Source organism: Adiantum capillus-veneris, chromosome 6 (genome assembly GCF_014529385.1).
Source record: "Adiantum capillus-veneris isolate H3 chromosome 6, ASM1452938v2, whole genome shotgun sequence".
In the NCBI taxonomy this organism is placed as follows: Eukaryota; Viridiplantae; Streptophyta; class Polypodiopsida; order Polypodiales; family Pteridaceae; genus Adiantum; species Adiantum capillus-veneris.
The window spans coordinates 67,408,918-67,425,739 of record NC_140936.1 but is presented as its reverse complement, the minus strand read 5'-3'; the positions used below and the strand labels follow the sequence as shown (position 1 = coordinate 67,425,739).

The following is a 16,822-nucleotide window of genomic DNA, read 5'->3' as shown; positions in this document are numbered from 1 at the left end:
GATTCCAACTTCGGGTGTCCAAGTCTGTTACAGTGGTATCAGAGCTCAATCGGTTATTCTTCTATGAATGATTTGATCGCTTTACTCACAGCACACATGGATTCGATAGACGAATCCCGCCAAGAGGAAACCGTGGCATTTGACCATTCCGGCTTGGGCGAGAACAATGAAGATTCCAATGGACATCGTCCATCTTGTGAAGAATCGGGATAGCATGGGCCGTCTCCACCTACTGAGTATGAAAGGATGGAGATGTAGCGGCAACAACAGGTTGACGCTTGTGCCTAGCAAATGCTTCAGTTTCCAAGGATCCTCAATATGCCGAAATTTTTGGCCAAGCACTCGCTTGACGCGATGTATTCCGGATGGCGCTCTATCACAAACTACTGACATGTCAAGCCACTGAAGAACGAAGCCAACCTGTAGATCCCGATCGAGGGGCCAAAACCCTAAGAAGAAGTGGTACCAACTTATGGGACCCTGTCTGATGGGGCCCAGAGGACCTAAAGATTAAAGCTGGACCAACACACACACACACACACACACACACACACACATACACACACACAAAGCCAATTCAGGGGTTGACGTGGCAGCCATTACTAATTTTCATGAATTGCGCTGTTGACGTGGCAGGGAGTACGGATTTCCGCGAATCGCACTACTGACGTGGCCAATGTACGGATTTTCGTAATTCGCGTCGATAGCTTTTGGGTTCAGTGCTTTTGGACCAGATACTTTTGATTTTATAGCTTTTTATGGTGGAGGGCCTTTAAATATGAGCTGAGGGCTCTCACTTTGGCAGTCTACCCGTGGGAGATGCAGAGCAAGAGCCATAGAGTGTACCTTGTTTAAGCAATATAAAGAAATACCGAAAGGGACGCCATGGTTGGGGCTAATACTCTCTGGGGTAGAACTCTGCCACTCTGTGTTGCGTGTGCTCTCTCTTTCAGTTAGTTGTTATTGAAGTGCTAAATGTTAGTCTGTTCTTTTTCTATTGGCACGTTGTCACAAACTGCTGACGTGGTATGCTACTAAATGTGCCAACTTATGGGCACCGTTTCGATAGAGCCTTGGGGGACACTAGGATAATTAAAAAGAGCTGGCGGACTGGTTGTTATACGGAATTTCCGCAATTCACACTGAGGTGCTGACGTGGTTGGTCGTATGGATTTCTGCATTTGATGTTGGCTGTGCTGACGTGCCTGGCTATACGAAATTCCACTTTTTGTGCTGCCTGCTTTTTGGAGCCAAATGCGTTTGAGTTGAAGGCTTTTTATGTACTACTTTTTCTCAAGGCCAAGGTGCTTTAAATAAGTCCCCTGGGCTCCCTCTGGCTTAGTGTATAGTGACGAGCCGGTGAGCAGATGAGTCCCAAGGGCAACTGTACTTTGCTCAAGCATTAATACAAAAAGGAAATACTGAAAGGGGCGCCAGTCTTTGGGGCCAATCTCTTTGGGCACTGAACTACGCCGAGCCATGTTGACTCAATTGAACTGTGAATTAAGTGAAGTATTTTAAATTTATTTTCTCTCGTGTGTCGTGTTAGATTCCAGACTTGGGGTGACCAAGTCTGTTACAGTGGTATCAGAGTTCAATTGATTTCTCCTCTACTGGGAAATCCGATCCCTTTTCTTGTCACACACATGGATTTTGGCAAGAATCAGACGACCGCTCTTCACACTTCTGAAACGGGAGGCAGCACGGGAAATTCGAATGATTAGCAGATGAAGAGTACGGGCCATCTCGGCCTACGGGATACCAATTGATGGAGATGCAATGTCAACAACAGGTTGATGACTGTGCAAAGCAAATGCTTCAGTTTGCAAAGGGTCCCCTAGTATGCCAAATTTTTGACTCGACACCCGATTGATGAAGTGCATACATATTGGCAGAAAGCCATTGACACACCAATCAAGTCAGCACTCAAGAAACCTTGTACTCCAAGGATGTTTACTGAAAAAGAATTTGATGACGTCGTCGAAAGGCGGGTCAACCAACTTTTAGGGGCGAAGAAACAATCGAAGAAGCGCAACAAGGGGATTGACGACCCCGATTACTTGGGCCGTCAATCTTCTTTTGCAAGTGCACGAGAACAGAAGAAGTATGTACGCTTCTAAGCACAATCCAGTTCATCCTCTTTTGACAGTTGGATAGCTTTTCCTCTTCCGATTCAAGTGAAGAGGACAAAAAGGGCAAGAAACGAAGAAAGAACCAAAGTTTTGGAAAGAACAAGAAGAAGGCAAAGAAGAGCTTATCTCGACCTGTTTTTGATAGTTCTATTGAGGATTCATCCTCCCCTAAGAGTTTGGACTTTGATGACCACATGTTTTATTCAAAGAAGAAATACTTTTATAGAGCCAATCAATATGATTTTCTCGAGGACAAGGGCAAAAAGACCAAGGTAGTCTGTAAAGTTTGAATCTTTTTCAGGATTTCAAGATGCTCCCAAGGCTTTAGCCTTTATTCAGTAGTTGGACATAGCATTCTTTGGAGGGCGCTACTCAAAACACTCCAAAATCAGGAGGGCAACATCATTCTTAAAAGGAAATGCATGAACGTGGTGGCCCACTCTTCTTTTACGGAAAGAAGCCCCTACCAAGTGGTTAAAATTCAAACGGCTCTTTATTTCTTCTTGGATGACTCAGGAGTACGAACGAGATGTGATGACCGCTTGGAACCATCTTCGGATGACCAAGGATGACACTTTGGATGCTTATTGTGAGAGATTTTGGGATGCTTTTCTACCGGCCTCTTTTTTCAAGGTCACTTTTAAGCCGCAAATCGAGCGGTTTTGTTGTGGACTTCCCAAAGACATCCGAGATTACTGCCTTGAGCAGAAGTCCGAGTCCATACAACAATTGATGGGACATACTAAGCGGGAATTTGCTATGCATTCAGGTAACTTGACATACCCCACATGATCAAGTTTCGACACCAAGGACCGGACATAATTCAATTAATGATAATAGAAGGAGAAAGTTTCAGAAAAAGAAGGATGCACGACCTCGATTGACCGAGGAATAGAGAACAGACTACCTCAAGGAGGGAAAGTGTTTTGATTGCGGAGAACAAGGGCACATCTCTGCAAGGTGTACCAAAAAGGCATATCAAGGACAATCAGAAATAGGCCAGAGAGCTCGAGAGCAGATGAGAAACGTGGCAGGAAAGGAAAGATGAAAGCAAGACTGGTATCAAGGCACATCTTTGCAAGGTGCCCCAAAAAGGCATATCAAGGACAATCAGAAGATAGGCCAGAGAGCTCCAGAGCAGCTGAGGAACGTGGCAGAAAAGGAAAGATGAAAGCAGGAATGGTATCAAATTGTATGGGGACCGACCCGAATCAGATGGATAAAAGCACCGAACTTCGCCGTGCATGGGGCAAAGTAAGAGATCAGGAAGCCCTTATCTTCTTTGATGGAGGAGCCAAGGCCAACTTCAATTCGGCAGATCGACTTGGAATTACACCCGACAGAATGGGGCCACAAACAGAGGCAGTTCTAGCGGCACCTGGACGGGATGTTGCCATTACACTTGTCATTGGCAAACTTTGTTTGCATTATTAGGGGTATTTGGGGCATGAGGACTTTTACATCATGCCTTTGGAAGGGTGTGACGTCCTCCCAGGAATCCCTTGGTACCACAAGAACAACGTTGTGGTTGACTATCGGGCTAAGAAAGTGACTTTGACGAATAATAAGGGCAGGAAAATTGGCTTGATGTAAAATTGAAGGGCGAGTCCGTCCCTATTATATCGGCTTCGGCCATTTCAAAATTAATGAAATCCAATCTTTCCATTTACTCGATCTACTTGAAAAGAATTGAATGATAACAAAGAACCAATATGTTTGAATTGGAAAAAGAACGACAAGAATTTCTGCACACACATGATGATTGCTTCTCTGAAGGCCTACCAAGCGAGTTACCTCCATCTCGTCTTGAGGACCATACGATTGATTGGAAGTACACCACCGAACCGGCCACCTTATCGAGTTAGCCGAGCCCAAAATGGAGAAATAATGAACCAAGTAAAAGAACTCCTAGAAAAGGGTCTCATTCAACCTAGCACATCACCTTACTGTTCTCCGGTTTTGCTAGTATTAAAGAAAGACGGATCTTGGAGAATGTGCATTGATTATAGAGCTCTCTATAAAAAACTGCTGATGTGTCAAAGCCGAAAGAATGAAGCCAACCTACATATGCCGGCCGAGAGGCCTAAACCCTAAGAAGAACAAGTAGTAGAAGAAGACGAAGTCCTACCAACTCATGGGGACCGCGTTCGGTGGGGCCTTTGTGACATAAAGGGATTAAAATAAAGCAGGACCCGCACACACGCAAAAACTGATGACATGGTAGATTTCAAAAAATTGCGCTGACATGATGACGTGGGAGGTTGTACGGATTTTCGTAAATTGCGTTGGAAGCCTTTTGGGTTTGCTTTTGGACCAAAAGCTTTTGAGTTTTGAAGGCTTTTTATTGTAACTGCTTTTTAGGCCAAGGGCCTTTAAATATGAGGCTAGGGCTCATTCTCTGGCATGCTTCTTGGAGAAGGTGCAGAGTCTGGAGTTCCGGCTTGTATTGTGTTGATGCAATATAAAGAAATACCGAAAGGGGCTTCAAGGTTTGGGGCCAATACTCTCTGGGGTGGAATTCTGCCACTCTGTCGCGTGTCGTCTCTCTCTCTCTCTCTCTCTCTCTCTCTCTTAGTTCAGTTGTTATTGAAGTGCTAAAAGTCTGTTTAGTTTGTTCTTTTCTATTGGCACGTGGTGCCCGTCTTGTGACACTCTCAATAAAATCACCATCAAGAACCAATTCCCTATTGCAAGGATCGATGATATTCTTGACAGACTTCAGGGATCCTCTAGCTTTAGCAGAATCGATTTGAAAAGTGGATTTCATCAGATCCGAATCGCTCCGAGAGATGTCTACAAGACAGCTTTTCGGACAACTTTTGGTTTATATGAATATTTGGTGATGCCTTTTGGACTCACGAATGCTCAACAGCTTTTAATCGAATGATGGATAGGATTTTCCGAGAGTATCGATCTTTGGTGGGCACTTTCTTTGACGACATTATTGAATACAGACATCATCTGCTACAGGTCTTTTAGGCATTGCGCAAGCATAGATTGGTTATCAATGCCAAAACGAGTGAGTTTTTCTTACCAAGATACATTTCTTGGGACACAAGCAGGCATTGGGTAGATTCCTGCATGGATACATCTTGCATGCTGAGAGAGAGTTGCACAGGGGAAAGTACCCCAGAGGTCGTGAAGAGCTTGTCAGTCTCAATACCGTGAGACCATTCATTAGAGCTTCCCCAAGAGCCATTGGGTTTTCCCCCAAAGGGGGGAGACAAAGGGGGGGTCAGAGTGGGAGAGTTGCACAGGGGAAAGTACCCCAGAGGTCATGAAGAGCTTGTCAGTCTCAATACCATGAGACCATTCATTAGAGCTTCCCCAAGAGCCATTGGGTTTTCCCCCAAAGGGGGGGTCAGAGCAGGGGAAAGGGGTGAAACGACACCTTGCAGAGTGGACAAGACATGGCATGCAGGAGATGACAGTCATGCAGTACGGAGAAGCTATTTCCCCTGCGTTTTGGTAGACAACTAGAAGCATTCTTTTTGTACTAAAACCATTACTTAAGCTTTTCCAAGCACCTTTAGTATGGCCCACGTCATTATCAAAAATCGCTTCGAATATTCCCCTACAAGCATGGAATGCTTTCGAGTGTTCCATGTGCATACTATCACATGATTCTAATTACATATGTCTCAGCCTAATTCCATTGTCTCCCGCATTATGTAATTTTTCAATTAAACCGTTAAAAATTTCATGTGTAAGATAGGGACCCACCCTCCCACTTTGCCTTTAACATTGTTTGGAAGGTCTTTAAAGCACTTTTGTACCTCATCACCATCCTGCCCTTATGCAGCTCCTTTTGAATGCATCATCCCTCTTTTTACTCATATCTTTAAGAGTACTTCATAGCACTTTCCCTATCCCATAATAGGCTATGCATTGTTGCCAATCTCTTTTAGACGGCGGAGGAGTCTCTTCATTCGAGAATCTCATTATAAAAGAGCCTCCTCATAAGACCATCGATCTTCTTGTCATACATGTGCTCTCTAATCATGACATATTGGATAGCCCTTTGTGTGATTGCACGCCTTTGTTAAGCAGTCAACCCTTTTCTTGCAAGATGTGTCTGCAATACACGCTCTTCTTGGCGACGAGATTCCCTTCCAAGATATTTTGGCTGTCTAAATCTCAAGACATGTAAGTCGTCCTCAAACACCTGTTTTGCCAATTCATGAGGTCCTACATTCGTGTTTTTGGGTTCCTGCATTATCTGAAAAGCAACAAAAGACTTTAACATCCTTTTCACTTTGCAAAACTTGCCTTGTAATCAACGTAGCATCACCTTTGATTAATCGCTTTCTTACATGCCTTTGGTAATCAACACTTCCTTGTGTACAAAACCAGGGTTTTGGTGAAAGAACCTAAAGGGGGGGGAGAGAGAGAGAGAGAGAGAGAGAGAGAGAGAGAGAGAGAGAGAGAGAGAGAGAGAGATGATGATGAAATGAAATGTTATATTAACGTCTTCAAAGGGCCAAAGTGACCTATGAGACCAGAAAGTTACAATGTGGTGGATCTGATACAAAGTCAGAGTAACAAAATGACAGAATGACAAAATAAAATACTATGGAATCCTAAACTGCTAGGTGTGGACTAAGCAACTAAACAGCTAGCTGGGATAGCTAGATCACAGGAGATCCAGCATCGGTCTCGCTGGCGGGTCTCATCAATCTCCCCCATGGTCAATAGTCTGACCGAACGTCGTGCATGTTGAGCCAAAGTGACCCGAATCCTCTGATGCAGCCTCTGTCGATGCTGTGTAGTCCTCCACAGTCATGGGCTTCTGGATCTCCCCAACTGAGTCGCTCGGTCGATCAGTATGCCTCTGGTGTAAAGCGACGAGCTCTGCTGTGGTAGTAACTCCTCCGGGTGTTCAGTACAACTCTAAAGAAGTCTGTGATTTGTCTCTGAGACTGGCTATCCTCTCCTCTCATCAGGCTCTCGCTGTGTCTGCGCAGCTCGAGCAAAAACAAACCCAGGCATCTCTGATCCTTGTACTGCATGACTATAGAGAATGGTCCAAAGCCCTCTCTGAACAAGCAATGGAAGGGGCCTCGTATCTCGTAGTAGACGGGGCAGTGGCATGTGTAGTGCAACTCTGTCTCAGGCTCGATGTCACATAGGGGGCATGTCCTCGCCTCTGCTGGTACTCCGCTGTATCTCCTAGTCTCGATCCGCAACTGGTGTGAAGATGTGCGTATCTGGCCAATAGCACATCGTATCCCATGAGACAAGTGGGTGTCCATGTATCTGGGCCTCGTCATAAAACCATCCTCCGTAAGCTGGAGGAGATGCTCTTTGTAGAAAGCCATCTTCGTGCCTAGCTCCTGTGTTGGCTGTATCCATGTCCTCTTGGTGTCTAGTTGAGTCAAGTCCTGGCGAATGAGCCTGGTGAGCTCGGACTGTGTAAGAGTCAGAGAGGGCGCATCCAGTGAGTATTGGAAGGGAGGCAATCTGTCTATGCTGAACCCATGCGCCTGAAACCATGATGTCATCTCCCCATACCAGCATGCTGTATCTCCCTGCATGGCTAACTGTCGAGACTCAAGTGCAAGGCGTGCATATCTGTCTCTAGGAAGTTCCCACATGCGGTGTATGAGGGAGACAGATCTGGTGAGCGCCTCAACCACCAATGGGGGGGCAACTAGCTCTGCTCGTACAATAGCACGTGGTAATGAAGCCTTGGCTCTAATGAGCCGTGAGATCATAGAGACCAGAGGCTTCTCCATGTCCCCCCATCCATCACTACGGCCTGTCCTCTTGTGATGATCCTGTGAAGGTCCCCAAATCTCAGCTCCATAAAGCAATGCAGAAGCCACCAAAGTGTCAAAGAGCTAGAGCTTCGTCCGAGGCTCCTGAAACTGAACTTGTGAACACATCCTTTCCAATCTACCCAATGTTGCATGGGCTCTGGTCAATCTAGTCTCTGCTGCCCTCCTCAATGAAAATGCTGGCCCACTAAAAACCACTCCAAGGGAAGTGTAAGCATCTGTATACTCCACCTTATCCTGGCCGTATGTGAAGGCGGGCGCTGACCTCCTGATCCACTGTGGTGTGGTATTAAATACCATGACCTTGGTTTTACCAAGGTTGACGGACAAACCACTTTCCTGGGCAAACCTATGCAAAGCATCCCCTCCGGAGAGTCGGAATCAACACAATATCATCAGCATATAACAATAGTGGAATCCATGTCCCTGCCAGCTGTGCACCTCTATCACCATCTCTCTCAATGTAGTCAGAAACCTCATCTACATACATACCAAATAGAGTAGGAGAGAGCGGGCAGCCTTGCTTCACCCCAATAGTGGAGTAAACCGGTGTGGATAGACCTTCTGGGGTGCGTACATGCCCCACTACTGACCTGTATAATGCCATGACCCCCCAAATGAGCTCTGTGGGTACTCCCATCTGCTGTAATCTGCACATCAATTTAGCTCTGGGCATTGTGTCAAATGCTTTGCGGAAATCCACAAAGCTACAATAGATCCGTCTCCCACGCAATCTGCCCTCCTCAATGATGGCTCTGAGTGTCAAGATATGGTCAAGAGTAGAAAAACCCCTCCTGAAACCTACCTGCCCGGCTGCGCGTATCCCCTCCCTCTCTGCCCATCTACTCAGCTGCTGCTCAAGAATAGATGCGTACGTACAACCGTGCCAATGTGTGTCCAATCATGATAGTGCGATAGTTCCTAGGCTCCATAGGGTCTCCCGACTTGAAGATAGGTACAATAGTGGATAGGCTCCAAGTATCAGGCAAGCCCTCACACATGGCATGGTTAAACATAACTGCTAGAAGCTCTGCTAGTAAATCTCTGGCATGTGTGAAATGCTCAGCACTAAGCCATCATGATCATATGCTCTCCCAGTCCTCATCTTGTCAATGGCCTTCCTCACCATCTCAGTGGTGAAAAAAGCACATGTGTGTGGGCATGGATCGGGGGGGTCGGGAAGGGGGGGTTGCTCAGGAACCGTGTACAAAGATGATGCATACTAGCCCCAAGCCTCTGTAGAAGTGATGGCGGGGGGGGGGGGGGGGGGGGGGGGAGTGCTCATGAAAGAGACTCCATGCCTCACGTGAGTCCTGACTCAAGAATAGCTGGTATAGATCCTGCTCTAGACGAGCCAAAAATGCCCTCTTCTTCCGCCGCACTAGGTGTCGGAAGTCAATCTGTGACTGCCTGTGAGTGATGTCCCCCAAAAGCACCTCCCTCTGAAGTCTAGCTCTAGTGTCTCGGCATTCCTCATCATACCAACTGTTCTGGGGCATGCTCCTTGAACGGCGTTGCTGCATCATGTAGTGTCTGTGTCAGTATAGTAGGAAGCTCCTCTAGAGTTTGCCCTGGCTCCTCTGTGCATAGGCATCTGTAGATCCCATCTATGTATACAGAGTCCGTCTCCCGCGTGAAGGTGTAGCGAGTAGGGGCTGCTGCCCGTAGCCTGTGTGCTACACTAAACCTGAAAAGAAATGGTCAGTGATACAAAGCATGATCCACTGCCACACCAATAGGTCTGGGTCCAACCGTGAGGTCTTGGATACTAGAGATGAGGCTCGGTTGTGCCATGACATAATCCACTGTGCTGGCTCCATGTCTGTGTGAAAAGCATGTAAAACCCCCTGCAGCGGGAAATCTCTGTAGGCCATTCAAGATGGCCAATCCATGTGCAGTTCCCATGTCTATCAAGTGTCATCCATACTCAATGTGTTCTCCATCTTGTGATAGTATGGATAGGCCCGTCTTTGCAACATCCATCTCTCTCAGCATCTCCTTTGAAGTATCATAAAATACTGTCCGATGATGGGCAGTCCTAGCATTGAAATCCCCTAGAATGATGATGTCACCATCTCTAGAGAACTCCCATACGTCATCATCCAGAATAGAGAAGGGGGACTGTCCTTTGGGTGGTGCATAAACTGACGTACTCGGGGGAAAGTAGCAAATAGCAATGTAAAGATATCTGCCTGTCTCTGCTCTCAATCTCACCCACATGTACCTAGCTTGTTCATCCCTGCGGGCTATATGTATCAATGGCTGCAACTCCTCCCTGAATAACACTGCCACTCCTCCTGAGCCCCGCCCTTTGTGCTCTGATCGCGTCTCCTGTCTACAGGCTGTCTCCCATCTATATCCACTAATGTGAGGCATAGATTGCCCCGGGGCCTGATGTGTCTCAGAGTAGAAGACGATGTCTCTTCCCGTTAAACTATCCTCAAAAGCACCCACATCAAGGCTCATAGATCCATTACAATTCTAGGTGACAACTTTGAGTGTGGTCCCATAGGTCTCGCACCGTCATGTGGAGCGCCGCTCTACAATCACCACCCGGCCATCTCTGTAGAAGGCCGTCTTTCCCTTCTCCCTTGCCGCTTGAATCTCTGGCATCACCTCTCTCATATGCGCAAGTTGTGTGAGAGTGAGGTCATTTCCAAGGAATATGTTAGTGTAGGGTGCTTCTTCAAGAAGTCCTTTGCCTCCATGGATGGGAAACGGGTGATTAAAGCTCTCCCTTTTGAAGTCTCCCCATTGCCTTGTGTCTTCTTCCCTACCCTCCATGCCTTTGTATGAGTAGCCTCACTACCCATCATGCGGAGAAGTTCTTCGACTTCCCCTTCCACATCATCTCGGTCTTTTAGACCGGTTACTCTTATATGCAAGGCTCTAGTTTTCCTTCGCTGCTCTTCTTCTAGAGTCATGTTGATGATTGTAGGAGTGGGGACGGATGTGGTTTCTTTCCCTTTCCCTTTCTTCGCGACTTCTATCCATTTCTCGGCCTCATCCGCCTTCTTCTGCGTCTTCGTGATCACATCCATCCACGAAGACGTCTTTACCACCTTCTGTTTCTCCTACTTGCTCCTCGATGACCTTGATCTCGTCTATCACCGAGGGCTGAAATTCCCCTTCTTCCAATCCACTGCTTACTCTATCCGCAAGCTCTCGCTTGAGGGCTGTGACCTCTTCTCTAAGTGCTTGTGAATCTGCCTTAAATGCTTGTAGCTCTGCGTGCAAGTCCTCTTTCTCCTTCTTCCATTGCGCGCCTTCATTGAGAAACATTTGAAGAAGGTTGGCCTTCTCTTTCCACCATCCCTTCGTCTCTGCTTTCCATTCTTTCATCTCCCTTTCCATTTGTGTTATCCGCTTGTTTGTAAGCACAAAAGTTGCCTTCGTATGGGGCTTACATACTGGCGAAATGATCATGGTCTCCACTGGCGAAGCGCTCATGGCCTCCATTGGCGATGCGGGTATAGCTCGATGCTTTGGCTTGGCTGAGTCCATGCGGACAGGGCACACTAGAAACCAATCCAAAAACAAGGATAGGCAAGCGAGGGTATATCCTCCTCAGCTCGGCGAGCCCACCATGGATTACAATACAAAATGGTGAGGGATCGGAGCACGCTGGCTCACCCAACTACTGGCATACAAAGATGTGGGTTCGTGGCCCACACGAGGAATCAGCAGAACCTCCAAAACAGCTCGACGCTCTGGCTCGGCAGAGTCCAGGCGGAGAAAACAAAATACCACAACCCGATGCGGTGTATACATCAACTCAGCCCACTGCGGGCGCTCGACCAGTACCGCCAAAGTCACAGAGGCTGTTGTCACCTGTACCTGCCAATAGAAACCAGAGCACGCAGCTCTTGCTCATGCACCTGCACCTGTTAATAGCAAACAGCACTCGGCCCCCTTGCTGGGTCAGCCCACGGCGAGAAGACTTCCAACCTGCCCAAGCCTCGCTGGTTCCCTGCGGGTACAGAACCTGCTGTGCCTTACTGTATCCACGCAAAGCCCCTGCGCAGCAGCCTGTTGCAGACGCTAATGAAAAACAAGGACAGAACCCCCGCTGCCCCTCCAATCTGCTGGTAATGCTAAGTGAGAGCACGCAGCCCCCCAACAGGGTCAGCCCGCAACTCAGACAGGCCCCTGCCGGGGCTCTGGCTCAATCTGAGAGAGAGAGAGAGAGAGAGAGAGAGAGAGAGAGAGAGAGAGAGAGATTGCGATGCCACAGGTTCTTGTTAATTATGCTCGGTCTTCAAAAGAGGCAGAGGATGTTGCCAAGCAAGTAAGATTCTTGCTCCTATACAGCATTCTGATGTGACTGGTTTGTGCACTAGCTCCTTTAACCACTTGGAGTTTCACCACAGCTAGAAATGCAAGTGATATGCAAGCAATTGGTCACGAGTTGATCTGTTAACATAACACTCCTGTTTCAAGTTAGAATGGTTTGAAGGCCCCATAATGCAAGCGTATCAGGTGGGACAGTTTAGGGGTCTGTAGCTGATGGTTTAGGGTTTTGTTATGGATGGCATACAACACATCTTGTAGCCATATCAAGAAATTAAAGGCTTTATTTTAAGTAGTAGGTTCATGATCTCAATTGATGATTTCAGCTGCTAAAAATGCTTGTTTGGTGCTCTGCTTATTTGAATACATTAGCTGAGAATTGACTCCTACAGATCGAAGAATTAGGTGGGGCAGCTATTGTGTGTGGAGGAGACGTCTCAAAAGAAGAGGATGTTGATGCAATCATGAAAGCTGTAAGCGAATTTACAAAGGAGTTATGATGTGCCTTTCATAAGGTCCAGTAGCATTCCTGGTGATCAGTTTTGACACTTTATGCAGGCTGTCGACAAGTGGGGCACAATAGACATATTGGTGAATAATGCAGGAATCACAAGGGATACTTTGATGATGAGAATGAAGAGGTCTCAGTGGCAAGAAGTCATTGATTTGAATTTGACTGGTGTCTTTATTTGCACTCAGGTTGGAACAAGATTTTTGATAAAGGATTTCCAGCCTGCAAGGGGCATGGTTCTGGTGGTTTATTGATGCCTTTGTTTTATGTGGTAAATAGGCAGCTGCAAAATTGATGATGAAGAAAAGAAAGGTAGGATGCTTGAGTGTGACAAATCTATTGTCGGGATTAGTAATACTCGGGTGTGGATCATGGAAGTTTTACATTACCGCTTGCTATTGTTGCAGGGTAGAATTATCAATATATCCTCAGTCGTAGGCTTAACAGGTAACGTTGGTCAAGCTAATTATAGCGCTGCAAAAGCAGGAGTGATTGGGCTCACCAAAACTGTAGCTCGGGAATATGCATCTCGAAATATCACTGTAAGTTGCAGTCCGAAGGGCTACATATCTTTTTGTTATTTCCATTTTTCTTCTGTTTATGATTGATACAGCATTCTTCTAGAATGCTGCTCTGTCAGGGCATGTGCATAGGATGGGCATAAGTGATTGCCTTCGTAAAAATAGAGGACGGCTCAATAATTTGATAGGAGGAACTGAGTGTGGTGCTCTTCACTAGGTTTTGACACAGAGATACAAACATTTTTCTCTTAAAGTCATAGTCCTTTACATATACAGTGTGCTTAAAATAGGTTATAGGTTATTAGGGATACAGTTTTATCCATTTTTTGCATCTATAAAATACTTTGCTACTGGATAGAAAATACTTAACATTCGGGTATCTTGTTTCTCTTTGTTAAGAGTATGCAGTTATAGAATCTTGTTCCTTTTGACAGGCAAATGCCATTGCTCCTGGCTTTATAGCATCAGACATGACAGCAAAGCTCAGTGCCGAGATTGAAAAGAAGATTCTTGAGACAATACCATTAGGTATTGTAAAAGATGCAACATAAAGATTGATCACGAGTGACAACAAATGAAGTATTGTGACTCGTGTGTTGGAAATAAAAGGAATTACATCCATAGAGCCCTCTCTCTTATTGTGTAGGTCGATATGGCCAACCAGAAGAGGTTGCTGGTCTTGTAAAGTTTTTGGCTCTAGATCCAGCGGCTGCATATATAACTGGCCAGGTGCTGTCCTCTCTCATGCTATGATAATGATATTGGTGATAAATCCTTGTTATGCTGTGGTTTTGGCAAATGCTCTTCTAAATAATTTCATCTTATTTGGCAGGTGCTGACAATTGATGGCGGCATGGTCATGTGAGGGTGGGCAATGCAACGCCTTTGAGAATGCTTAGCCCTGTTTTGGTGACCCTCTGTTCACTCTGCCTGAGGGATAGCTCGTGTGAGGAGAAACCAACCTTATACCCACCATGAGAGTAGCAAGAACTCTTCAGATGCAACCTATCTTACTGTCTTGCTGAGGCTGAAGTACATTTGCGAGCGTAGGACATTTTTGTAATAATTGACTGAGGGGGTTTTAGGCTCCCTCGAAGCACTTCGAGAAGGCAGACGTTTGGTAAACAGCCTCTTCTAGGACCAAGGAGACAACACAGGGATTGAAGAGGCTTTATTTTCGTATACGTAATGAAAAATGTTCAGAGAGAGAGAGAGAGAGAGAGAGAGAGAGAGAGAGAGGGTAAAACGTCACAGAAACTGTCCCAAGAGACCTTAAAAGATATATCCAACAATTCCTTGAACTAAAGACCTTGTAGAATCATTGTATTAACATTCGCAAAAAGCCATGTCGGCCTATGAGACAAAACACCGCACAATGATGTCCATGTCCGTGTAGTATCATGCATGAGCTAAAAAGAAAAATTGATGCTGGCAAAATTGGATGGGCCATATACAACTCTGATCTACTGGGCTGAAATTATGGATGTATAGGGGCTGCCAAAATGTATCCCAACCAGGTTATAGGTGTAATTTGTTAGTCAATACTTTGATCGGTCTTGGCGGAGTTGCTAGTGCTCCTAGGGGTTGATCATAGGGAGTGAGAGCCTTTTTGTGGTTGTGCTTTGTGCATGTGAGGTAGTTTTGTGTTGTATTGTTGGTAGTGTCATATAGTTTGCCTCTTGGTGGCCCAAGGTTGGGGTACTTTTTTGGTGGTGCAAGTTGGTTGGAACCTTATAAGGTGTCTAGGGTCCCTATTTAAAGGGACTAGTGCCCTAACCCACTTGTGTCATCAGTTTTGTGCATAAGCAGAGTTTGCCAACGTGTGGGTCTCTCCCCAACTTTCTCTCGCTTTGTTGTTTATGTAGTATTTTCTCTCTTGCGTTTTCATCGTCCTCTCTGTCTTTGCTATTGTAGATCTCGCTCGTTGTGTCCTCTCTTTTGTTTTCAACACACCAAAGGGTTGAAACATGGGGAGGTGCTTATTGCTTCCAAATATTAGCCATGTTACATGGTCGGGCAAGGGCCGAGTACCATCGGGCAAGAGTCACACGTAGGCATCACCATTTTAACCTAATTGATGCACCACGTGCCGGAAACAATAGAGAGAACTCGTAGCAACTAGCTAGGAATCTCCTTGGGTGACCCACCCTAGGAGGAGGATGCACTCGAGTGTCAAGGGCAAGAGCCCTAGCAACGTGAACACTAGGTGAGCACAAGGTGTCCTTGTAGAGTGACTCAAGGGGGGATTTGAACCCACGACTCGTTGGTTGGGAGGCCAAAGCCTTACCATCAGACCAACTATTTGGGGATTGTGTGTCCTCTCTTATCTTGGGTGACTTCCCAATCGTGCGTGCCTTGTACTTGTAAATTATTGTGATGGAATGGATTTCGGAGATTCCACGTTTGGAGGTGGCTGTTTTGTACCATTGGATAAGAGATAGTGCACTTGTTTCTACTCTTTTTAGCCATCGGATAAGAGAGGTGATGCATGTTGTGTACCATTGGATAAATAGAGGTGGTGCACATGTTGCTACCGTTTTCAGCCATATCCGTCCATCTTTCATTGCTACTCCTAACATGATACCAGAGCTCCAGTATTGAGCTTAGCGTTTTTGTAGTGTGTTGGGTGCTTTTCAAGAATTTTTAGAGAGAAGTTGGCTTGCGACTTTTTCAGATTTACATCTAGTGCGAGCTTTCGGATCTAGTAGGAGTTTTGTAAGTACATAGAGGTTGTCTATTGGATGCAACGAATTTCAAATATGGATGGAATATCGATCAATGTAGAGAATTGGTTGGTTGTCCCATTGTGTCTCATATTTGGATTGGGATGGGGTCGTTTGGTTTCTTCCAAGTGCTCGAGCCTCTCCTCGTCACATCATCCTCTTCTTGTCAACATGATGGATAGTGACTCAAACGGTGATGGTGTTGGACCATCATAGGAGTGGTACACAAAAGGAGATTGGTGACAAACATGTGAAGATACCTATCAACTTTTTTGGCTCATTGTCAATTAAATGGTACCAACTATAGTACTTGGAAGGATGATAGTGATGCGGTATTCTACTCGCATGATTTCGGGCTCTTTGCAATAAAAAAGGTGGAGAAGCTATCTACATCCGAAGAGGGTGCCCTTTGGGAGCTAATCAATGCTCGAGTGTGGTCTTTTATCATCTTGAATTTTACCCCACAGATTGTGGATCATGTCAAGGCAATGACCAGTGCCAAGTAGATTTGGGATCATTTGGAGTCTATACGTGAGCATGTTACCCCTATGAAGCGTGTTGCTTTGCAAGTGCAGTTGATAAGCTTGGATGCAACCCGAGTTACTTCCATGAGGTCTCATACCAACAAGATGCAATCGTTGTAGTAGGAGATTATTTGGATGGGAAAAGACATCGCATCGGAGGACATGGCCATTTATTTGATGACCTAGTTACTATTGTCTTACTCAAGGTTTTATTCCTTGATTACACGTGGCTAACTGAATACTGTTTACACGGGAGGAGTTAGTGCTAATGGTCTTGGGCCATGAGGAGCATTTCAAATCCCAAGTTAAATCGAGATTTTTTGATTGAATCAAGGCTTTGGCTT

General features: G+C 45.9%; 2 protein-coding genes across 2 annotated transcripts in view; one reads left to right on the top strand and one right to left on the bottom strand.

The window, feature by feature from the left end:
• The window catches only part of LOC147455643 (3-oxoacyl-[acyl-carrier-protein] reductase 4-like), a 63,754-nt gene extending 49,315 nt beyond the window's left edge, over positions 1–14,439 (top strand). The window contains exons 3-10 of the mRNA XM_086514377.1: positions 12,144–12,197; positions 12,592–12,672; positions 12,758–12,898; positions 12,990–13,022; positions 13,118–13,252; positions 13,666–13,759; positions 13,878–13,960; positions 14,064–14,439. Of these exons, the coding sequence (XP_086370503.1) occupies positions 12,144–12,197; positions 12,592–12,672; positions 12,758–12,898; positions 12,990–13,022; positions 13,118–13,252; positions 13,666–13,759; positions 13,878–13,960; positions 14,064–14,096 (654 nt within the window). The 3' untranslated portion in view covers positions 14,097–14,439. The remainder of the gene's footprint in view (positions 1–12,143; positions 12,198–12,591; positions 12,673–12,757; positions 12,899–12,989; positions 13,023–13,117; positions 13,253–13,665; positions 13,760–13,877; positions 13,961–14,063) is intronic.
• LOC147455644 (uncharacterized) lies at positions 9,211–12,123 on the bottom strand. The gene has a single exon (XM_086514378.1). It carries the CDS (start codon positions 11,411–11,413, stop codon positions 10,913–10,915), a length of 501 nt encoding a protein of 166 aa, XP_086370504.1. The 5' UTR covers positions 11,414–12,123; the 3' UTR covers positions 9,211–10,912.
• Positions 14,440–16,822: the final 2,383 nt, after the last annotated feature.